The 26124-nt window shown below is 36.6% G+C and overlaps 1 protein-coding gene across 7 annotated transcripts in view; it reads left to right on the top strand.

Annotated features, from left to right (window-relative positions):
* Window positions 1–25138, top strand: part of LOC120525759 (CAP-Gly domain-containing linker protein 4-like) — a 159629-nt gene extending 134491 nt beyond the window's left edge. For 4 of the 7 annotated variants that reach the window (XM_039748340.1, XM_039748341.1, XM_039748337.1 and 1 more), the window contains 7 exons: window positions 2538–2699; window positions 2872–3000; window positions 10950–11073; window positions 12604–12665; window positions 18692–18767; window positions 22481–22498; window positions 24311–25138. In XM_039748340.1, coding sequence (XP_039604274.1) covers window positions 2538–2699; window positions 2872–3000; window positions 10950–11073; window positions 12604–12665; window positions 18692–18767; window positions 22481–22498; window positions 24311–24647 — 908 coding nt within the window. In that variant the 3' untranslated portion in view covers window positions 24648–25138. The remainder of the gene's footprint in view (window positions 1–2537; window positions 2700–2871; window positions 3001–10949; window positions 11074–12603; window positions 12666–18691; window positions 18768–22480; window positions 22499–24310) is intronic. The other 3 variants (XM_039748342.1, XM_039748338.1, XM_039748339.1) reach the window with 2 other exon arrangements.
* The last annotated feature ends 986 nt before the right edge of the window (window positions 25139–26124 follow it).

The following is a 26124-nucleotide window of genomic DNA, read 5'->3' as shown; positions in this document are numbered from 1 at the left end:
AGGACAGAAGGTTTAGAAAGAGAGGTACTAAACTTACCTTTGATACAAAATCATAAAGAGCTCGAGCCTAATCCCTCAGCATGCGTGAATGCTAGGCTGCTTAGATGCAGTGTGATTTAGGAATGTGCCCTCATCACCTGTGATTGGTTAGAGGGTAGCCTAGAGATTCAAGATTGGTTGGCAAAACAGTGGACAGTTAAAAGATGGTTCCTGCCTGCTGGGTTTGTCTTTTGACCAAGTTGTGGTAGTGAGTGTTTGGTGTATCTCATCCTTAAAGTATATCAAGCATAGTGGCTTGTGCCTTATTTTTGAATATATTTTCTTTTTGTGTATATACACTGTATATATAATATTTATCTCGTTGTAAATATTTTTGTGGATCTTCTTATTGGAAGGACTGTGTTTTTCTGTAGTGTCTTCCCTTCTGCATTTTTATTGAGGAAGACTGACAATTTTTATGTGTTTACATTTATTGTTTTTATTTCTCTTATATTTGCCACACTCAGTGTAAATATTGTACAGTTTTAATATTTCTGGGATATTGCTGTGAAACCCGCTTGACCCTATTTGACATGTGCCAGTAAGTAAAAACCCACTTTTTTAAAATTCCACCTTTTTTTTTTTTTTTTTGTCTGTTCCTCCTTGTCTAACATCTCTCATTTCTGATCCCGATTGGTCCTGAACTACAAGATGCTCAGTATGTACTTGCTTTTGAACTACTCGGGGTATCACACTCCTATATATATCTAATTTGTGTAGACTCATGCACTTTGACATCAACAGTGTCTTGTGATTAAATTCTTTGGTTCCTAGAGATGTCTTCCAGCATCTTGTGTTTTTCTTTTGAATTGGACTTTCTGACGTGGCCTGGTCAGGGAATTTTGTCAATTGTTTGAAATCTCTTCCTAGATGCATAGTCCTCTATAACCTTCTTTTCGAAGACTTCAGAGAGCTCTATATATCTAAGCATGAATTGAACAAACATCAGACCATATTAAATGACAGTCAGTCCTAACCCACACTGTCCTGAACATGGTTGCGGGTTTTAGGGTTCTGGAGCCTATCCCAGCCAGCATGGGGTGCAAAGCATGAACAAACCCTGGACAGGGTGCCAGTCCGTCACAGGGTGAACACACACACACATACACGTCCCAGCCTCACACTCAGAGGAAACCCATGCAGACAATGGGAGAATATGCAAACACCATGCAGGGAGGACCAGAGACACATACTCCAGTGTCCTTACAGCAAGGCAGAAATGCTACTACTAAGCCACCGTGCCACACCCAAATGAATGTCCAAAGCTTAAATAAGACAATTTCCTCCAAGATCCTGTAATGTTCTAATCTTCTACACCTGATCTGATGCATGTGATTCAATTTTAGGTATTTGAGGTAGCGATAAATTTAGGGGAGTACATCCTTTTTTTTATCATGTGAAATTTGCATTTATGTTTTTTAAATTATACAATGGATCATAAAATGTAAATGTGGTATGACGTTTGTATGAATACAGTTTGAATGAACATCAAATCCTGATATGTCTACATATATTTAAAAAACAAGCAAAAATCATTTCATGGGATTTACTTACTTTTTTTTTTACATATCTTTATGGTGTCAAAGGAAATAATTCTGTTTAAATACAAAAAAAGGGGGAACAATACAGTATATTGCCTTCATAATATGCAAGATATACAATTCAGTTTTAGTACAATCAGATGTTTTTTCCAATCAATGCATATCTTTTGGAGCTGATAATATTCATTAAAAAAGGGCACTGTATATATGTATTCTTCCATTATATCAGAGGTACAAGGTCACGTTTTTAAATGAGATCTCAATGTTTATGTATTAAAAATAAATGTGGTTTTATATTCATAGCTTTTGTGACAAGATGTATTTGTAAACTGGTCACTTTAAAGAATTGTATTCTTAGTGCCTAAGACTATTTTTCAACACATCATTCATTGGGTTCTCATTTAAAACTTTTACAATTATGACAGTATGTACAGCTTAGTGAAATGCAACCAGAAGTGGATTTCTTCTTATTTAATAATTTGTTACAGACACAGACAACTGAAAATATACAGTGTGGATAAAAAGTAAAGAGAAAACAATAGCAATCTCTGTCACAAACAGCAGCCAAACAGTGAAGCATACTGTTTAACCTAATTTAACTTGTACAATACAGCAAATTCTTTTTGGTATCTGAGATGCACATAGTATTTTGTCATTTTGTAAAAATAACAATTTTAATTGGATAATTGGTTGAATAGGCATTTTATGTATTATAATACCTCAAAGAGCTAGAGATAAAATGTTTGTTGCTGTTACTTGGATTTAATTTATAGGGATAGTCAATTTGAGAAAGATATTTTAGGTTTTTTACTTAAACACTTCTAATCTGTTTATTATTGTGCAGTCAAATTTCTAAATAACTTTCATTAAAATGGTCTTTCTACATTTTAATGCACTGGTTCTGCCTGACTGTACTGTATAACAAATATTCATTTTTTGTCTAAACTTTATTTAAAGAAGGCTCAGCATCAATCCCCTTCTCAAGCTGCTCTTCATCCTCAACATCATCTCTGGATGTTAAAGTTCCAATGAATAGCAAACAAAAACAGACAAATCCACGACTTCAGAATGTTTCTCGTACTAGGAGGTCTATGCCAGCATTACTTCGTTCCACAGGAGGTAATGTGATTTAAACAATTTTTGTTATTTAGTTTGCATATTATTTTAATTTACACATGTCTATTTATGTTGACTCAATTAAAGTTTTATGAAGACATTGAGGAAAAGAAAACATGCGATTTCTTGAATGATATATCCTGTTGACTGATTTATAGTATGTATTTTTGTGCAGGACAGAGGATCTTCTCTATGGGTAGTGTCCTGTCTGAAGAGTCAAACATTCAGGTTGGAGACAGAGTTCTGGTTGCAGGGCAAAGAATAGGTGTTGTTCGATTTCATGGAAAAACAAGCTTTGCTCCAGGTAAGTCTTTGATGTCCATGTTACTGTTTTGAATGTATGCAATTTATGATAACCATATAATATAATTAATGTTTAGTTTCTTTTGCTTTTCAGTCTCATCTAGTCTGTGTATTTTTTCTTATGCTCTTTTTAAATGGTCATTTTGGACAGTGCATTTGTGTTGCATTCCATTAATTTTTTTACAATAGCCATTACACCAACACAGGGAGCCAGGACTTATCACTGCAGTTCTCGCATTCAAGACAGGAACCAACCAATCACCTGGTAATTTCATTCTCACTCAGACACCAGCAGTCAACCTTATATGTACATCTTTTGATTGTATGAGAAATAAATAGAAAAAAAAATCAAATGGGCATAGTATCAACATGAGAAATGTCATTAGGAATTAACTTGGTTGAGATTTGAACCCATTTTCTGAAACTATAAAGTTACAGAATTTATCTTATCATTATGCTACCCAATTTTGACTTTTGAAAATTTGCATTGTAAATTACTAATGTTTCTAGTGGATAAGCTTGTACAACTAATCAAAAGACATTAAGAAATGTATCTTTAAATGCCAGAGTAATTAAAAATTAGAAACAGTAATTTGTGTCATAAAGATATGGCTAATCTTAATATCTGGCACATGATGCTGTCACAACTGTGCTTATGAACATGAGGTTAATAATTCATATTCTTTTTATTTTGTAACATTAATATACTATATATATATATATATATATATATATACATATATATATATATATATATATATATATATATATATATATATATATATATATATATATATATATATATATATATATATACATACACACAGTGATCCCTCGCTATATCATGCTTCGACTTCCGCGGCTTCACTCTATCGCGATTTTTTTCTCATACATGCTTACTTCACTACGCATGCGCTTTCTGAGAACTTTTATCTAAGCCCTACGATGGCTCCTAAACGTGCTGCTTTTTCTAAGCCTTCTGGCAATAAAACTAAGCGCCGGAGGAAGATGCTTACTATCCAGGAGAAGGTGAAACTCTTGGATATGATTATAGATGGCAATACCCTACAAAAGCCTCCTCACGCATATGAAAAGACAGTGCCAGCAACTGCCTATCAAGATGTTCTTCAGCCGCGCACCCAGACACCCACTGCCTAGTACTTCTTCACTGAAGACAACAACACACATGCTGAAGATACTGCACCACCTCTGAAGACTCTCCTACTGAGGTCATACCTTCATAGGTTAGTGGTTGTGTGCAATTAAATGTACAGTACAATAATCTACTATAAAAAAGCGTTCAGGATTGTCCTTCCGTCCTGTGAGTGCAAAGCGTAGTCGTATTCCGCTTATTACAGACTTACTACTTGCGGCTTGAGGTACGAAGCGACGCGATGTGAGCAGAGTTCTGGTGCTGTCATCGTTCCCTTGCTTTTGTGCGCGATGCGCTGGAAAAGTAGACAAAATTATGTCTCTGGAAATAATTAATGTTGATAGAGTACAAATGCCTCACCGCGTAGTAAATATCAGGGGAGATGGTGCTTGCTTATTCTCATCTATAGCTTATTTAGTGCCTGAAACTCTGTCTTTAGCGGTACAGATTCGGGCTGACATTGTACGACTTTGGACAGGCACTTGAGGGGATAAAAAAAAAACTTGGGTTTTCAGGAGATGTTATGAATGGGCACTTTGATGTTCTCATTCTCTACACTTACATGTCTGATGTACACAAGGAGCACACAAAAATTGAGGATAAAAGCCGGTCGCCTTAAAAGGCGAGTGCGCCTAGTAATATGATATTTGTAACGTCTAATATGTTTTATTTTCTCTTATTTTGTCTAATAAATTGGGTAATACGAGTGTAATGGTGACTAAAGGGTGTTATTTCATGTCTAGAGGGCTCTAATAATGTTAAAAAACATATTTAGAAGGTCGTAAACAGGTTTTCTATACTCTAACTGCGAAAATATTTGATTTATAAATAAAGAATCCTACTTCGCGAAAATTAATTTATCACGGTAGAGTCTGGAACGGATTAACCGTGATAAACGAGGGTTCACTGTGTGTGTGTATGTATATATATATATATATATATATATATATATATATATATATATATATATATTATATATATATTTATATATATATTTATATATATATATATATTTATATATATTTATATATATATATATATATATATTTATATATATTTATATATATATATTTATATTTATATATATATATTTTTATATATATATATATTTATTTATGTATATTTGAATGTTTGTTACATTTTTCTTGTTTTATTCTGGCCAACAAAAATGTTTTAAAAAAAAAAAATGGACTTGGTCTTGTCCATTTTGGGAGATGGACGTCTGAGACCGAACTCTGTTAGCAGAGGTGTTATTTTACCTTTTTTTACCATCATCTCAAGGTATTCTGTATTTACTGAACCTTAGGGACTTTAATTAAAGTAAATCTAATTATATACAATCATGAGTAGCAGATAAAGGGCTCAGAAGGAAACTGAAAAGACACCTAAAGCTTCATCTAAGTCTAAACAAGCCTCAATTTCAAGGTACAGCCTGCCAGAAACTGACCTGGAACAGATAGGTGAAACAATAGATCTTCAGGGACTTGACGCTGCAGCATTGGCTCCAGCCGAGAAGTGCAAAACTGCAGTGGATACAGAAGAAACAATATCAGAATCGAAGGTCTCCCTGAAAACCATGAAAGTCTACATCCAGTGAAATTCATAGCTGACCTATTCTTAAAATAATTGGAGAGGACTTTAAATCATACACCAGGGGCCTCATGTATAAACGGTGCGTACACACAGAAATGTTGCGTAGGAATGTTTCCACATTCAAATCGCGATGTATAAAACCTACACTTGGCGTAAAGCCACGCACATTTCTACGGTACCTCATACGTATGTAAGTTTTCCGCTCGGTTTTGCAGACTGGCGACACCCAACGTCAAAGCAGTGCTACTGTTCCTGTGTGGTTATCCTTTCTTTTCGTGATGCGGCTTTATAACTACACTGAAATTAACCTCATATTGTTTATTTGTGTAATGCATCTGATTTTAATTAACCTGTAACTATATAATGGCCCAGGGAATAGCCATAGTATTCCAAATACCATGACTGCTTTAGCGTTGTTACTCTCACTGCACCTTCTTCTTCTTCTTTCAGCTGCTCCAGTTAGGGGTTGCCACAGCGGATCATCTTTTTCCATATTATTCTCACTGCACCACTCAGGAATATTTTTATCACTGTATCTGAGTGGGGAATCACAGCAGCAGCTGATCGGAAAGAGAATTATCAGTATACAGAATCAAGCACACGCTGCCTCAGCCACGGCAAAACGTTTCAAAGCCTTTCCTGTACGGACTTCACAGTTCAGAAACAGTTTCATCCCAAGAACTCTAAACACAGTCAATCAATTGCTCCTTGTAGAACTGTTTGTACTTATAAGTACAATTACCCCACTGTAAACTTGCACTTACAATATTGCACAACCTGCGCTAGTTTATAAAGTGCGTATTTACATATGATGACGACATAATTTTTAAGATAAAATGCAGCAAAATATGTTGATTATATTATACAGACAAAACTTTAACTTCATTTAAATAATCTGTATTGTTAATAATTAAACATGTGAGGACACGGTGCCGCAGTGCTAGCAAGTTCACGTATTGTTCCTGCCTCGCGCTGTATATTTACTGAGGCTGGTGTGACACTGGAAGGATAGAAGGCTAGAATAATTAAACACATACTATGAAGAGATTTCAATGTTCCTTAAACGTTTTGAAGAATCGTCATTGTAAGCTTACAGTTGGCTTAATGTCTATTACAGAGCTGATTGTGTGGTGATTGGGTATTGGAGGAAAGAAAAGTAAGGACAGGAATTGGAGGTTAGTACATTTGAAAGAGACAGTACTGCTACAATAAAGTATTTCATCGAATGGTGCAGCAGCATCTTGTGTGAGACATGAACAATCACTGCACCATCATGTTCCTATGTTTAATAACATGCTTTCATTCCAATCATCATGAAAATGATACCATGTATACATCTCGGTATTTTAAATATTCAGAGAGTTGTAATATCAAGAATGTAATGGCTTTTGTGTCCTGTCGTAAAAAGAGAAAGAACGGAAGCACATTGTGATTCACACACACAGAGCACATAGAAGATCAAATATAAAGCAAAGCTTTTAACATGCTAGTTCAGTTACAATGGGATTTGAAAAACTAGTAAATTAAATGATTTTAAGATGAAGTTTATGATGTTCTACTTTAATGACAAAATAAACTACGTGATTAAAGTTGACATTTCGTGCTTTTTTCCTACTGTGTGCCTATTTTTTTTTTATCAGTACCCTAATAAGCTTTCATATGACACTCATACAGTGGGCTACAACTCGCCTTTTCACGGCGACTTTGATATGTGACTTATTTTTTATTTTGGCACTGTGCGACTTTGTGAACTTGAGCTTTCGAGTTTCTCTGACACGCTATGTCACTCGATCAACTTCCTTTTGTTGATTATGCCACTGTTTAAATCAACAAATAGTATGTTTTTCCTTTGCCTCCACTTGGTATTCGCTGAAATTCTTCCATTTTCCCTCTTGCTTTTACCATTGTCTTTTCACAGAATGCTGAGCTTAAGGGCTGTTTATATTGATTTGCATATTCATAGAGGCGTAATTCTCGGAGGAGCTGGGGCGGGACAGGAGGCGCGTGCACGAGCGTTATTCTTCACGCTGACCGGGATTTATGTAGCGGAAGAACGTGGAAGTTGGAGTATGCACAGATTCCTGCATCCAGATTTTTCTGTGCGTAAGCACATTTCGGCTTTTGTACTTGCGTCATGTTATAGTGCAAATTCGATGCACGGCGTTATGCATGAGGTCCCAGGACATCAGACGCTTACCACATATTTGGATCGAATGCCTCAAAACCTAGAAGCCTTATTTAGCTTGTAATTTTCAACAAATTACAATCTAAATGAAATTTGATGTCATTTCTCAGACTGAAACAAAAAATTTTATTTGAAAATAACCACATTCATATTTTCCCTGATTTCTCACCTTCAACAGCAGCTAAACTTACCGCATTTTACAGCATTAAACAGCACTTATGGAAAGCTGAAATCAGATACAGTCTCTTGTATCCTACTAAATTGAGAGTGGATATTTAAGACAAGTTCTACATTTTTAGTAGTTGAGTATTTTTAATATACATATATATATTTTTTCTCCCCAAACGGGAATGTTTAACATCATACCCTTGGTTTATTGTATTAGGATTGTACTATCATACGTTATCTGCTTCTCCATGGGTACTGTTTAACATTATTCCCTGTGTTTATTGTTTTGGGACTGTTTAAGTTTATATTCTTGGTTTATAGTATTTGGACTGTATTGCCAATAGATATCTCTATTTTAAACTTTGAGCACCGCTGCTGGGGAGCTTGTGAAGTGTGGTCTAGCTTCACATCAGCGGGCAGGGACTCTTGGGGAGGAGAGAAAGTGAGCAAGCATGGTAATCTGTCAGTTTTACCCCCACAATTGTTCACCGTTAGCACGATACTTTGAAGAATCGATCGGCCAATTTAGCTAAACTTCAGCTTAGACCACTTAAAAAATGAAACAATTTAATGCAACTTACTCCACAACTGATTAGTTAGGTACAACTGTAGAACTTTATTTGTCCCTAGGGAGATATTTAGCTTTTTAGAGAAGCTCATTAAATAAAGAAATAAAAAGACAGATAGTTGTAGAATATGTGAAGGATGTAATTACCTGCATTAAAGGGACACAGTCTTCTAAGAAAAAAAGCCTGCTCTGCCCTATCTTATATGGTTCCTGTGTGTTATGAGACCATTCCCTCCTGCAATTGATGTCGACCTCCAGGTACTTGTTGGAGTATAACCTGAATAGTAACCGGACAAGCTCTTTGGTAAGGTGAAAGTCAATAAGCTCCTTGGTTTTGCTGATTTAACTTGCAGACAATTCTTTCTACACCAAGAAATAAAGTTCTCCACATCACTCTTATACTCTGTCTCCTCCCCCTTTCCGATACACCCCATAACTGCAGAATCATCTGAGAATTCCTGCAAGTAACATGACCTGTTATATTTATACTCTGAGATATAGAAAGTAAAGTGGAAAGGAGACAGGATTGCTCCTTGTGGTGCACCAGTGTCACTTACATCCATATCAAAGACACAGTCCTTGAGCCTGACAAACTATGGTCTGTCAGACATGTAGTCCATTTTCGAGGACACAGTAGGCTCACCATCCTACATATCTCTTAGCTTACCCATTAACCGGGCTGCCAGGTTTGTCCATTTGCAAATAAGCCTTGTACAGCAGATAGAGAATTGCATCTTTCTCTCCAATCAAGGTGGTGTACCACAGGAGAACTCATATACTGCAGGGCCAGCCTCTCTAAGGTTTTCATGATGTGAGACTGTGGTCTATAGTCATTAGGTGAAGAGGTGCCTGTCTTCTTTGAAACAAGGAGCAATGCAGAATGTTTTACACAACAGTAGTACTTTCTAGAGCCTTAAGGGAAGACTGAATAGATGACAGAAGATACCACAAACTTTATTAGTACAGGCCTTGTGAATTTGAAGACTGGCTCTCTCTGGGTCTGTGGCTTTTCCTGTGTGAGCTTCCTCAGTTGTATTCTCATTTGGTCTTTGGTTATAGGCTACCCTATGGACTGATGGTCAGAGTTGGACTTGTCACTGGCCATTCCACTTAAAGTAGTAGGAGTTGTTGATATAGTTTAGATGGTGTTGGGCAACAGATCATTGAAAGAAAGTGGCAGTGTGATGGAATATCTACAAAAACAATGGTTTAGGACATTAGCTTTGCCCACATCCTCTTCTAGCACCTGAGGCCTGGATTGCTTGAGGCCACTAATTATGATGTCCCAGTGCATCATCCAGTAAGTTCTTAGAAGCCATCATGATATCTGCTTCAGTTCCTTAAATGGCTAGTTTGTTCCATATTCCTACAAATGGTTATCAGAAACTTTGGCACTACTATTAATTAACGACTGCTGGAGGTCAGCTTTTATTTTATAGTGTGGCAACCAGAGTGCATACTGCTTCCATAACCCGATACAGACATGTAGAGACGCTAGTGCACCACACAACACACTTTTATTTCCATAGGTAATCGCTTCTCTCTCACTTTCCACCGCAGCACAATACAAATAAGCACCAAAGCACAGTCCTCTACTTCTCTTCTTTTCTTCATCTCTGTCCTCCACTACTCTCCCGGCAAGGTTTGTTCACCTCCTCCCGACTCTGGCCCCTTGAATGGAGTGAGACGGACCCTTTTATGTTGCTCCTGGGAGTGCTCCAGGTGGCTCATTAGCGTTTCCTGGAATCACTCCCAGGTGTGATGGAAGTTCAAGGTAAGGCTCTTTAGCTCCCCCCTGGTGGCCTTTACGGAAACTAGTAAGACTGCACCAAACTCCAATACCCAGCGTGCCCTGAGGGAATCTGTGGTGCCACAGCTGCCCAGGAGGGCTGCCTCCTAGTGTCCCAGGGGAGGCAGTGCCTTGCAGATGCTCTCTACCCCAGTCCTTCCATCCAGCTGGCATCCTGGCTTGGTAATGATTGTGGCCACCCGTCACATTAGATATTAGAGATTTTTAATATGCCGACTTAAAGCCTGAATAATGAATTGGAAATATATACATTTTTTGTGTCCAAAAAAACTTTTCAATTGCTGTGAACTCCTCTACATCATCTCTGTGTTTATTTAGGTGGGAATGATACAACTTTTTTTTTTTTTTAAACAGTTCTGTAAAGCAGTGAAGAACATATTTACTTTTTCTTGAGTTGTCATGATTTAAGTATTGTTCTCCATTCTACCAGTCATTTCTTTTATTATGCCAGTCATTTCTTTAATTATATTTAGGATTCTGGTATGGAGTGGAATTAGATAAACCCAGTGGAAAGAATGATGGCTCAGTGGGAACAGTGCGCTATTTCAATTGCCCACCTAAACATGGTGTCTTTGCTCCACCATCCAGAGTGCAGAGGTTAGTCTTTCTGTTATTTTTGAAAATAAGAAAATGTTTTTTTTTTCTACTGCAACCTGAAAGGTAAACTGTATATTAATAATGTGTTTATCCACAATTTTAAAAAAGGTATACATACAATATAGTTTTTAAAAGGTCTCCTGGTGCCATCCATTGACTCTGTGTTTCATGAGCTGTTCCTAAGGTTTTGTTTACTTTTATGTCCTGTCTGTTGTCATTCATTTTACCACGTTTAAAATTTCCCCCAAGTTTACATATTTTTAGAATATTCTTTCTTCAGGAAGTTCCTGGTCTTTCTTGTATTTAGGAATTTCAAAAGGGATTGTTTTAGGGAAAGATTTTTAAACTTTTTTCTCCTTCTTTGGAATTGCACTTAGTTGTGTATAAAGTAGCCTATACAGTATACATAAAGATTTTCTCTACTGGTGTTGATTATTTGGTATGCAAAACATTTCCCTGTTTACCTGTTCAATTTTTTTCACCATATTGACTCAACATTCTTTTATGTTGATGAGGGAAGGTATTTATAAGCGATTAGCTACATGAATATTTATTACTATGACTTCCTACAAATTAGGAAAAGACTTTAAAAGAAAGGCTAAGTCCAGAAAGTTAAGTGGTTATTTGATTGCTCTTTTGTTAACTAATTGCGTTCATAACTTATTAATACCTGCTTATGAATGGTTTTAAAGCACTTCATGTTGTTTGTCAGACGCCTCCTGATTCGCTTAGAAAACCTCACTATATGACATACCATTGTGACTCTAGTTATGCAAAACATTAAGGTTTTTGGGGTTTACCCCTATTTTTGGCCCTCCAGAACTGAAAAAAAAAACTATTTTGTAGCACCATATTTTGTGCAAGATAATTCAACAGCAGACTTGAATCATGCCACATCAATCAGGGGTTCACCCTTAATTGGATTCCAGGGATCAAAGTTACTCCTTTTCACAAAACTTGGGGTTTGATAATATAGGCATGTGAAGTGTTGTTTTATGATATTTTGAGGTTGCTGATCATGATTATAATAATATTTTTGAAATTTGATTCTTTGCCAGTAGCCCTTGCCCTCTAAGAGTCACTCCCATAAAGTTAAAAATGACAAATTTCAAACATGGGCATGTGCATTATTATTTAATTATCAAATAAAATTTCCTTTTTTGATAGAAATTGTCACAAAGTTATAACTGCAATATTTTTTAAACCACAAAAATTAAATAATCAACCAGGTGTGTACCCAGATTATATTCAGAATTACTGAAATGGAAAAATTTAGATCACCAGCAAGTGCTTAATATTAATCCTAAAAAACACTAATATGGTGTGTCCAAACTACAGGAATAGATGTTTGAATAAATCACATTTGGTTGCTTTCGTGATGCAGTGTAATATGCAGTATGCTGACATTTATTAGTAAGTTTCTGTTTGTAATCTTGATAAACAGATTTTCAGTTTTGTGCAACTCTGTATTACTTACGCTGTTTATTCACATTTAATAGTGATGTTAACAAGGAATGAACTGTCTTGTAGGGTTCATGGCTCCCTGGATTCTCTTACAGATATCTCCTCCAGACTCAGTCATTCCTTCCCTGGTAAGACTTTTTTTTTCATATATAATGATAACCTGTGCAGCAATATATTATTTCTTTTATGTGCAATCACCGTCAGTCAGTATTTTTACATTTTCCCACAATTACATTATTTTCATTAGTGCCGTCCGACTTGGTCGGGCGGGCGGCACATTGTGTACAGACGGCGGCGGCTAAAACAAAGCGACATGTTCGCTTCATTCTCCAAAAGGCTATAGCTTAGTTATGAAGCAGGCAAGCAGCTTCCCACGATCTTCGACGAACGGCTTCCCACTTCCGTCTATTTCTCAGTCAGTTCTGTTAGGTAAGTGAATCGATCAACATCAAATGACCGTATGTCGAACAGCGCAATCACGTATGCCGTGTGCCAACTGCCAAATTAGTGAATCTTAGGCTGTTAGGCCTAGCCACTTGGCGGCTTAGCCTATTGTTTCTTCTTAGATTTCACTTCCGCAGGTGAGTGCACGCGTAACCGTAGCATACGTATTTTGTAGCGTCAGATTCAAGTTTTACAATTCTGTTAATAGCCTACTTAACGGATTCTTACATTTCGTACATTTTTCTGGGTCCTTGGAAAATGCCAAAACACGAGAGTGGTGCAGTGAAAAGAAGGAAAAAGAAAGAGGAGGAGGTAAAGATCGCAAAATTGCCAAAAATAACTGGGTTTTTTACTGTAAATGAGGTCAACAATGCCCAGTCCGAGGCCCAAAGAGACTTATCAGAGACCGAATCGGCTTCGAAGTTCGACACACACAAGTTTCCAACCTCGTCAGGCGCCATCACCTTTGCCATCTACGGCCTCTGGGTCAATCCCTTCCTCAAGTGAAAATCCGGTAGACGCTGCTGACGACACAGAAATATTTGTGAATGAAAAAGTGGACTCGGCATGTGTTGTACTTGAAGATGAGCACGAAGGTCAGTCAGGTGATTCATCCCCTGCTCCCACCCTAGAATACGACAGTGATGACTATTCACTGTCTTCTACCCGGATTCCATCATGCACTGCATCCACTGCTATGAAGTCTGTGATAGTAACGCCCACAGAAGAATACCCGACAGATAATGGTCACTTTGGAAGAAACTTAACTCTGGACGAAATCAAGTTTATTGTGAAAAATGGATGTTGTAGACCAAACATAGAATTCCCGGCTTTCCCGCATCAGGAGAAGAGTGGCACCCATGCAGGTCGACGATTCAATGTGTCTTACTATGAGAAGAAAAACAAAGCCGGCTTGGTGCTTCCCAGATTTTGGCTCTGTTATTCCGAGAAATTAAATGTCTGTTACTGCCAACCATGTTGGTTGTTTTCTGGCAGTTCGAATAATGATCCGTGGGCTCAAGGTTTTAGTTACTGGAAACATTTGACAAGAGCCATTAAACGCCATGAACGAGCGGCAGAACATCATTGAATTTGCCAAGTATACAGACTGCATGAAACGCAAGCAACAATTGATGAAGTAAGCAGAATAGCTGTGCAGGAAGCAGAAAGTTACTGGAAGAATGTCATACACCGTATAGTAAACGTTAGTTTGACCTTCTTGCAACAACTTGATAGAGATGAGATGAGACTTTCTGCATTCGCTGTGCTATCGATTGAAAGTCGACGAGCCATGAAATTGGACACCAATGAGCTTGTAGCAGAATTTGCAAGAAAGAAAGCAAGAAAACAAAAATTCTGATGTGTGCAGACAGTGCAGTGTCAGGTAACTCACTTGTCAGGTTATCAGTCACGTATTAGTATTACATGTACTTAATTTATGATATCATAATAATCATAACAATGGTATTCAGTGTATGTAAGTTTGTATAACAATTTTTATTGACGAAATATAAAGAGATGAGAGATTAAAATTGTCTGATTTTTACATAATTATAGTTGTTCCATACTTCCGTATTGTATGGGATTATTGGGACAATTTCGTATTTCGGCGCCCCTGTCTGTCCCATTTGCCGTTGCCGTGAGGCCTGAGCCCCTGACGAATATTGAACGGAATGCTGAAATGCTCATTATATTCCGTATTGAAAGTTTTATCCGTCGTGATTTTGATATGTAAACATAGATAATCCTTTATTTTTATTGTTCTATAGTACCGGCTGAGACAACAGACGAGTACAGTGTATATACACTATTAGGCAATAACGCCAAGTCGCCAACACAGGTCTGTTTTTACGCTTTTCAAAACAAAACTATATTTTTCTCCGAACATCATTTTTAATGGTTTCCTTCTCAATCTATTTTGTCTTCAAGCATTTCAGCAGCGAGCCCCCTCCGGAGCTCGGCGCGACGCGCGCAGGTTTGGGGGCCCATTCAATGATGGTTGCACCCGGGCCCCTGTAAACCTTGCTACGCCGTTACACTGGTGGTGTTTAAACGTGTATCTAGTATCAACTGTATTAGTGTGGTGTTGTATTCCAGACAGTTTTTTGTCTTTCAGTTGTTAAGCTGAGCAGAGAACAATAAATCCCTTCTTTTCATCCTTACTGATGCCATAGATGGAATGCTTTTCTAGGGATTAAATAATTTTAAGGAGAACGTGGTTTGTCTGAAGTGTGAACTTTCACTCACATAAATGTTGGCAGAAGGTATTTATCATAAATAAATCTTTGAACATAGTTTCAACAAAAAACAACTGATGACTTCTGTCCAATTAGGTATCATATTAGAAATAACTGCACTGACACCATATAGCAATGTGTTACCTGCCATTCAAAGATTTAGCAGAAGATCATAGTTAATCCGTACTTTTTGTGTCTTTTTGACTGGATACACACAGAGATACACTTTTTTGACTAATGCTAAAATATTCTTTAGCTGAAAATCATATTTTGTGGATTCAGAATAGTCCTGAGATTAGGTTTGATTTAGCCATTGCAGTTAATGAGGCATATGACTGATCTCAAATTACTTAGACTACATGGAGCTGTGTCTATTGCCCTTACCTTTTCAAGTGACCTGACCATTGACAGTATAACCAAGATATTCTAATGAATCTTTGAGAAAAGGCACATTTTCCTTTACCACCTTATAATCCTTGCTTTTCAAGAAGTCTTTGGACTGCATCTGTGAGTCATAGGTGCTCTTCATGCATAAACTCTGTTAACAGGATATTGTCCAAATAGCATTGCACATTAGGTAGCACCTGCAGTATCTGATCTATAGCCCACTGAAATCTGGCTAGAGCTGATGTAACTCCAAATGAATCGTTATTCTGGCACAACAACCCTTTCTGCTTGTTGATTGGTAAAGGCTTCCATGACTTTTCAGCACCTCCTAGCTAAAAGTAGGCATTCGACAGTTCTACTGAAGTTTTGGAAGAAATTCACCAAGGAAGACAGGAATAGTTCATTCAATTAGATTTTGATTCAGTCACAGAGGAGTACATGGATTCTACGTTACAAGGCAGAAGAGCAAAGTTCCATTTTTTGATTGTCTTTTTATATTTTATTCTTCCTTTCCCTTCCCCTTATTTATCAAAAAAAACATAATATTGTTTACTTAAGCATTTTATTTTATTACACAAATCTGTTCTTATTTTTCTTTTTACTTGTCAGATAGACCCTAAAGAAGGAAAGGTCATCTTTCCTGTGTCAAATAGACGCGTTTTTAAAGAAACTGGAAATTGTCCTAGGTCAGCTTACTGCACACCCTGTCTTATGATAGATGCTTTTATGATTAACATGCCATTAAAGAAAAACAGCTTTGTCAGCTATTAACCCTAAGTAGCTTGCAAGCAGTGAATTTGTCTTTCACAAAGTGTAGCCATCCTGTCAGTGTTGCTAACAGTTTGTCAGTTCCCATACTTGAATAGTGTTCAACTCTTAAAACAGGATTGTACTGGCGCATTTTTCTTTCCCATTGGAGGCTATTAGAGCGGCTTAGTTTAGTATGGGTGATAATACTAATTTCAGTAAAACAATTGAATTCAGCCCCAACCTTTGGCCACAGCGCATATGATACAACTTGAAGCAAGCATAAATTTGGTTTGTTATCAGGTCTCATCCATCTACTAGACTCAATTTTCTGCAAGCTGCTTATGAAAGTCTACAGAATGCTTCACCAGCAGTGCATTTCTTTACCTCCTCTTAGTTTAACTTCATTTTATACAACCACTCTGGTAAACAAAGATGTCTGACTACCCACTTCTACATATTTTATTTTATGCAACTACTCTGGGAAACAATTATGGTTCACTGTCCATTCCTATATACAAACAGTAGTTTGCATATTTGTTCTCACTGCTTCTTATGTATATTTATCTTATACATAAATAGCTTCCCCAATTTACGTTCACAAAATAACATCTGCCCAATTTAGAAATAAGTAGATTAGGATTATCGCGTATGTTTTTGTCGAAATTAAAAAAGTACTGCACTTGTGTCTAGCTCTATTTATCATGGAATTCAATCCATTTCTGTGATATTTAGTGTTTTTTTGAGTGTGACAAATTATGCATTATGAACTAAGAAAGTAAGCCATTACTTAACGATTTTGCTTTTTTTCTCAGTTGGACATGTGTATTTTTAGCATTGTCATTTAAGTTATTGTAATTTGTTTTCTGTCCTGTTTTCTTCTGGCCAGAATTATGGTGATTTTGTCTTTTAAACATGGCCAGTGTTTCCTTACTATATTACAGTTCTGATCCTTATACAAGCAGGCATCATCATTATGGATTTCTTTACCACCAGCATCTAAATTTGTTTGTGTCTTTACTTAAAGGCATTGAAATAATACTATCTCTTACCATCCCACTGAGTTGCTCAAGCTTCCTTGCCACTGTCTCTGTTAAGTCTTCTGTATCCACTATTCCCTGCAAAGTGAGCATATCTTCCATTAACATGAGCTTTTCTGAAGATAAATGTCTCAATCCAGACACAAATATGTCCAGCTGTCCCTCAAATTAACAGTATACCTCGTCTTTTAAAAACACCCACAAATCGTGATACTGTCTCTCCATCTTCCTGGTTGTCACAAGAACTATCCAAAGACATCAAGAAAGGTTTGGGGCAGCCACCGTATAATATTCCCTGGCTGCAAATGGGTAATTCTAAGGCCAGGTTTATACTTCACGCGACGCATGTTCCAGTGGACGCTTCTTCTACCCAAGCATTTTACTGTTTATACTTGTGCATGTACTTTACATAAATCGGGAAGAATCCACCAGGTGGCATTGAGAGATATTATCACGGTGAGAACAGGTTCGACTTCGCTGTGCTGTGAATTGCTTGGAACACCCATTAAATTCCGATGACACCTTACTGCAGTATCTCTGTAAAGGGTGTTTAATGATTAAATCCATCAATCCAGGGATGCGTCCATTCCAGCAAGCATTGGGCATGAGGCAGAAACAATCCCTACATGGGGCATCAGCTCATTGTAAGGTGAATACAAGCACTCACATACACTGGTGTCATTTTAGTGTCATCAAATCTGCATATCTTTTGAAGGAAACCGGAGCACACTGTGGAAACCCAGCAGGAAAACATGTAAACTCCAGGCAGGGAATTCCAGAGATGTGACTCCCTGCAAGACAGCAGTGCTACTGCTCTGCCACCATGTCACCCCCATGTGTGTAATTATTAACAGAATTCATTATTTAAACGAAATTAACAATTTATCTGTAAAATGCAACATACATACTTTAATGTATTTCATTATGAAAGTGATATTGAGTATAAATCTAAGGATTCTAAATGTGCAGAGAGTTGGAATATCAAGCATTTAATGTGTTCTGTGTGGTGATCTATTGCTGTTTGCCGCTGCTGAATTCAGAGAGTGGCACAGGAGAGGCAGAATTTTTGGGACATAATCCCCATGGGGTCCGCTCAAGGACCGTTCTGCTCTCCCCAATTGTGAGGCTGTCCTAGATGACTCTACAAACTCAATGAGCTCATCCATATTCTGGAATTCTCCCCAGACCAGCTGGGTGAAATGCGTTTATTGTACTTTATAAACAATCATAGAATGATGCTCATGATATTGAAAACAAAAAATAGTAATATTTGAATTCACTCTTTTTTCTTATTAACAGGTATGAGACGGAGTTACAGCACATCATCAGGTATTTCCTCACAGCGGGAACTGACCAAGAGGACTGCTGTTAGCAGGTAATATGCTCTACACTGTCTACATATGAGATGTATCAATATATTCTACTTGCATTAGAAAAAGTGTGACAAGAACAGGCCATTCAGGGTGTCAAAGCTTGCCAATAACATTTGCCTAATTTTTACAAAATACCATTGAGTCAAGTCCCTAACTCTTTATCACAATACTTAGTAATTTATCCTGTGTACTGTAGTTCTTGGTGTGAAGAAAAACATTAATGTTTCTGCGAAATCTACCCTTAACAAGTTTCCATCTGTGTCCCTGTGTTCTTGCTGAAAAACTTAAAAGTGATAAGTACTAATTCCTTTCATAATTTTATAAAAATCTCAGTCGTGTCACCTATAATTCTCCATTTGCTTAAATTAAAAAAAAAAATTGCTTTAGTCTTTCTTCATAGCTATTTCCTCACAGTCCTGGAATCCATCATGGAGTGCAAAGTACCCATAGTACTCAAGATGAGGCGTCACTAGTGCATGATACCAAGTGAAGCATAACCTCCTTGGAATTATACTCTACATTGCCTTCTAAATGGTTTCTATATACTCTCTGGATACAAATAATGACAAGACCACTATGACTTCTATGTCTTTTTCATAAGTTATATTTTCAAGTTTCAAAGCTCCCATCATGAATTCCAATCTAAATTTTTTACCTCAGATTATTACATTTACTCCTCTTAAATTTCATCTATAAAACCTCATGTTGTTCTAAACCTTCTGCAGTATTAGTGATTTATGCGTGACTCAATTGCTGTTGCACAACATATCTCTTCCAGAGGTTCCTGCTGTTGTGTAGCTTTGTCATTGCTCAACATTGAGTTTATTTACAGCTGATTCTTGTTGGTTTCACATACCAACCCTGTTCTATCATTTGTATTTGTCTTGTTGAACATTTACTACTTAAGAAAAGATGAATTTGAGGAGAGAGACATGAAGGATGGTTGCTAATCTGGTGTATGTTACGTTATTTGCGTTGTTCCAGGCTCCAGTATGGTTATATGCAGGCTTGTTCAGCAGGTTATGAGGGTTGTTACACGTTTTTGATTATTACTGTTGAGGTAGCAGCTGGGAGTGCAGTTTGGAAAATGAGCCATGAAAGCAATTTCAATTGCACAGGTGGTCAATAGGTGGAATTTTCAGTACAGTGGTTTTCCCCCGTTGCTTTTAGTTGTCTTGCTTATTTCCTACTTTCTCCCAACATTTTGCTTCTGTATGCCTATGTTTAATCTATCAGTTATCTCTTAGAATATTCAATGCCTGTCAAGTACTATAAAGATTGAAAGTTGCCATTATAATACATGCTGCAAGACTGTTGATGTTGCATTTGTGTTCAACTTGAAATACAGTATGTGCCTAGATTTTGCAATAAGTATTATTTTATTGCTGCCACAGTACCTCCCAACTCTACAAATGGCTCCTGACAGTTAGAATGCTTGGTACAGAATCTAATGATTTTGTAGGTTTTGTGATCTACTGATAATGGAAGATAAGAAGTAGATTGCATTATGTGCTATTTATTTTCTGATAACATATAAGCCATCCTTTCTCTTCTAAGAACCAGCTAAATCTTAAAACTAAAATATTTGAACATGGATGTTACTTCGTTCATGAATCCTTTGCTCAACAACCTTCCAGGCCCCCTCACACAGTACATTCTACACTTGAAGCATTCACAGTATAAATGTGTTAATCATCTGAATTTGGTTGATTCTTTCCTGCAGATAATAAATACTACTTCCAAGGTGTTTTCTCATCATCACTTTTTATCTAGAAATGATTATATTCTTATTTCTCAGTCATTGACAACTTTTTTTATTGCAAATTTGAAATTAGCTTAACTCTCAGATCATAGATGTGCCATGGTTTTACTTGACCCTGCTCCATTTGTGAGCTGCTCGTTGGAGGTTTATTCTACAAAATACATTTTCTTACAAGCCCTCTTTTATGTTGGGGAAATTCATACCATTTAGTTCTAGTTCTGTTGCATATATATGGTAGCTGTTGAAGGTGCTATACATTATTTTATAAAAGAGTATACTATTGGTCTAGTCCACATGTACAGGTGAAGAGTTCAGGAATTGGAGTCACATATCAGAGCTTTCAGTGAAGTGTGTTTTTGTGTGGTTTTTCATTACTAGTAAAAGATCTGAACTAAATTCTTTGCTTCTACAAAAGGCTTCAGTGCAATATTATGTTTTAGGTGCTAAGCCCAGTGACTTGCTGGCACTGAGACTGCTCAAATGTAATGCATTTGTGTTTATTTTGGCTTTAAAAAATTAACTGGGGGGCTTTACCAACAAAGCAGATTAAAAATTACTACCACTTGTAAATAAGTATCCCACATCTCTCATCAATAAAAGTGGTTTCAGAAAATGGGTATTATTCTTTTCTATTCCTTGAAAACCCTGCTTCTCTCCACTTTAACTTAGCTTTTTACTAGAGAACTTGTCAGTCTGTAGACTCACTATGGTAAATGTTGCCAGATTTTACTCCCCAGTTATATCTGAGCAGAAGAATGCTCTACGTGCAATTCTAAAAATTCCCCAAGTCCCAATAGCTTGCCTCTAGAGCTTTGTTTTGTTTTCTAGAAGTAACTGGTATACTTCAGTCTGTTGTCATTTGAGCTCTGTCATCTCTTCTACCAAAATGAACCCTTCCAATGAATCTGGCCGTGATCACCCAGCTTTTAAAGTAAGGCAGAGAACCTGCAAATTGTCATAAGTATCATCACATGTAATTGATTAATATTTAAATGAATTATTGGTGAGACATGAAATATTTCTCACCAGATTTTTAAAAGTGCCACAGAAGGTCACCTCTTCAGTTTACTTTTTGATCTCTCAATTGAACCCTTACTCTTTGTGCCATGGATTCCCAAATGTAATGACTTTTATTACTTCTTATAGCTCTCATAAAATATCCTTCTATGAAGAATATAAATTGATTTTTCTTTGAAATATTTCCAGTAATATTTCCCTTTTCTTACTTTACTTGGTTCTTTTAAGAACCTGTCTGGTTATAAAATCATTGAATGCTCCTCTTCTCTTAAATCCCCTCTGTCATCCGAGGGGATTTCCCTCATTCTACTGGCCAGCACTTTTACTGTAAGTATCTGTCTTATTACAGGACAACATAGTTTCAAATTACTTAGAGAATTGTCTTCTGGTCCTGGCAATTTTTAGTTTTGCTCCAGCCAATGCTGGTTACCATAATCATGTTCTTTATTTCCCCTTTTATTCTGGTCTTGATTCATTTGGAGTAATAAACCACCTTATTGTAAGTGTCCCTTGCTCTTTGACAGATTGAAGTGTTGGGTGTCTTTGTCAGATTTAGGATTATACCACTGGACTTTTACACTTGGAGCTAGTTACATCTACTTCTTTAATCCCCTATTTAGTAACTTTTAAACTTGTTACAAGTCCTGAGATTCCTTTCTAAACTTCAATCACCTAATCTGAGGTCCTTAATTGTGTATGATCTGGAAACGTGATACAGCGTTGAAATGGACTTGTATCTGTTTTGGCATACATTTGCACCCCCAAACCCTTATTGACCGCTCTTAGGATTGGTGTTAGTCAATCTCTTTTTTGCCTTGGACTTGTCATGGTATTACAACATAAGTGGAGGTTTTTGATGATGCCTGCCACTGAGCATACCAGTCACTGAGGTCTAGTATTTGTTATTCATCTTCTTCTTTTTTCTTCTGTTTTCAGCTTGGATCTGGTGTCCAGGTAAATTGTGTCTCGTTATACTCTATGCTTACTCACCCATCCCCTGTTTAACATCTCCTGCTCATTATCGTAACCTGTGAAACTGGTGACTACATCTGCAATTCTGCTCAAGGCATTCTACAGGTCCTTACCAGTTTACTAAGCATGGTAGCATGGCTTTTGTTTTGTACTCTCTTTGTTCATGGAAATATATTTTTAAAAACATCTTTTCCTATTAAAAAGCCAAACTATTATCATATTGCCATATACTGCCATCTATCCAACGAATGCTCCAGGCACATTTTTTTCTTCTGATTTTTTTTTTTTTTTTTGGACAGTCCAGAGGTATTTGCTTTTCTGAATCTGTCATCTCTAACTTTTAGTCTTTTATTCCTTTTACTAGCATTCACTTTTAACTACAGATATTTCTTCTACTGTACCCTTTTACTTTTTGCCTTACAACTATCCAGTTAAGAAATCATGTCTTTACACAATTACAAAACAAAAGTTAGCTTTTTGCTGGAAATCTACAGATTCACTTTTTTAAATTTACATTTCTTCTGTCTGTGACTTTTTCTTTCATCCCCAACTTCTGTCTATTCAGCCTTTACTCTTAATCTTTTCTGTTACAGAACTTTTTAAAATTCTGTACAATTGTTCTGTTAGTTTGTCTTCAGATTCCGCAACTATGGCTTAATCAGTGTCATAGAGTAGTTTCGATAACTCTTTTTAAATCTAATGTTTTGCTTTGTATATCCATCACCAATATAAAAAAGTATGGGCTGAGTGTTAACCCTTCACATAAACCTACATTTACAGGTTCTCCCCCTTTCCCAGAGATATGAGGGTTTGAGTTTACAAGGGATTTCACTGAATACTCTTTTCAAATTATGAGGCACCTTTTTCACATTTGTGAGAATTGGCATGACATTTTTGTGCAGCAATACTCTGTTTTGGGTGTAACACAGCACCATTCTTGTTCAGGCATATATGCGCAGTATGGAATGCTATTCTCGATTTGGAACAGACCATGCGCAGTGTTATTCTTATTTGGGCAAGGAACTCAAAGAGGCAGAAGATGTGGACAATCCAGAAATGGAGTCCCTAACTAGCCCGTATCAATAATGATGTCGCCACTCCAAAGAAACCCCCCTTCTGTGTTTCTTCTACATGTTATGTCTTTTGTTCTATTTTTTATGCACATGCTATAAGTGTAACTATTTCCTGCTTAATACAGCAGCATATGAACAAGCTTAATTGGAGGCAATAAAAAGCTATATTATTAGTCATTAATGAAGCAAAATACCTCTTTAGGGTGTGTTTTTGAAAGCTATTACTAATTTTTTAAGTGATTGTGTTAATTTTAATGGAAGTTGGCGTTATTTTAGAAAGAAAATGGGTGTTGTGCAATGTGGAACAGAGGTTAAGGCTCTGTCATCCTCAAACACTGAGGATGTGGGTTCAAATCCCAAAACTGGAAAAAGAAAAGTTTGGATGAAGGCATAGGCCAAATAAATAATTGTAATTTTCAGACTTGGTAATGCATTTTTTCTTTACCATTGAAGTCAGTAGTGATTACATTTTCAAAGATTCAAGATTTTGCAATACAATGTGTTCTTTTACCTTTTCTGTATCCAGACTGAAGTTTATCAGTCTATTTCTTTTTCTCGGTTAATTGATTGACTGTCCTTGCCATTGTTATTTATTTGCTTTCGATGAGTTGCCTTTTGTATATCAGAGTTTTGAATCTGTTATTCAAAATGATTATAAAAATCTTTAAACTATGAACACACATATTTGTTTTATTGTTATTGTGAATGTCTGTTTCCTAAGGTCTCGACCTGCTGTCCTGTTTCGGAGTTGGAGCACCACCAGTACCAGTGGTAGTTTGTCTCAAACCCCAGATAGAGGGGTGAAACTGCATCAAGGAATGCAAATTCTGCTTCTCAGCTCTAATGAAATGGCTACCATACGCTACATTGGTCCAACTGATTTTGCTCCAGGTTTGTGGCTGGGACTAGAATTACGCTCGCCAAAGGGTAAAAATGATGGCTCAGTGGGTGATCGACGTTATTTCAGTTGTCGGCCAAATTATGGAGTGTTGGTACGACCAAGTCGCATTGCTTATAGAGGAATCAATGGAGCCAAGCTAGTAGATGACTGCAACTGAACGTCCTGAACTTGCTGAAGTCATCGGCGTCAGAGGTACAAGCTGAGTATGGGATAATGGGGAAAGTGAACTGCCAGGTTTCATGGGTGACATTTTACGGTTCTACTTTTCACTGTATTTTTGTTACTTTTATAGATCCCCACTTCATAAAATTATTTTACTGAGTTGAGCTTCATTTTTCCTTTAAACATTTATTTTTCTATGTAGTATCTTTCCATTCTTATAAAGCAGAAGCTAGGTAATATAGTTTTAACATATTTAAGCAAGTGTTAACAATTAGTGGTACAGAGTAAATTGACAGTGCAAAGTTAATGTAAATGCTTCTCAAGATTCAAACACAGTACATTATATTCTTAGTCTTCCTGAATCATCATTCTTGTCTTGTTTTATTATTATAGTGTTACAGCTGTTTTGATGTTTTAAATTTGAAATTTTCAATCTTCTGTTTTAACATTTTTTATTTTTGTATGCTATTTATTGAGTCAGTGTTTCAGCCTTTACTGAAAAAGTGGTCCATTAAGAAATGTAAAATCAAGAACATTAAGCTGTTTATACACTATAAGTAGGATGAGGTCACAGCTGTCACATTTTGTCAGCAAGCTGTTTAGGTCACACTTGTCCACTATTTATTTGTAGTATTCACAAAAACACATTCAGCAATATAGGTGTGAGGATGTTCTGGGTGGGGGGAGCTTTGTCTTTTAGCTTACCACTGCACTTCACTTTGTAAATTTCATTCACAGGTTATTTGTAGTAAAGATATACTCTACAGTTCTGCTCTGATTTGTTGCTGCTGTTTAAGGTGCAGTATTTTTGTTGTTGTTGAAGCTGCCACAAACCACCATTTGACACTGTGCACACCATCTTTGCATTCTATACATGTCAGCAACATAGCAATATTTTCAACAGGGTATAGAGTTTGCACTTGACAGGTATAGTACTTGCCTGTTAAACCAAAGCACAATGGAATCTAAGTACAGAGCTGAACATACAACAAACAATGCAACACACACAGTATTCCAAAAAAACCCAGTTTACCATTACTGGGCTCCTCCATGTTTATTACATTTTTTCTAATCTTATTTATTCACTGACATTTACCTCTTAAAGATCTCAAAATTGTAACAACAAATTTGCTGTTCTGTTTATCAAAGAATCCTAAGTGTAAAAGCTTTTTTAGAACCTAAAATAGCATTACATTAAGATTTATTTCTGAAGTTGCTTCAGTTGTTTTATGAGAAGATTGTTTTTAAATAAATTATAATATGATAATTGAACATTTTAAATAATATGCATTGCTTCATTGCATGTAATGTTGCTCTGTGCTGCAGCTGGTTGTTTCAGATTTTAATCTGTTTTAATTTAAAGTTCAGTACAGCCTACTGCGTAGAAATTATTTTCTAATCATAATATAGTGTTTAAGTGAGAGAAAATGCTATTTTTAAATTACTATTTGCATATTTAATTCCATATCAAA

The sequence above is a fragment of the Polypterus senegalus genome, chromosome 3 (assembly GCF_016835505.1).
Source record: "Polypterus senegalus isolate Bchr_013 chromosome 3, ASM1683550v1, whole genome shotgun sequence".
Taxonomy (NCBI): domain Eukaryota; kingdom Metazoa; phylum Chordata; class Cladistia; order Polypteriformes; family Polypteridae; genus Polypterus; species Polypterus senegalus.
Note: the sequence above shows the minus strand (reverse complement) of the source record. Positions and strands in the feature narration are given on the sequence as shown.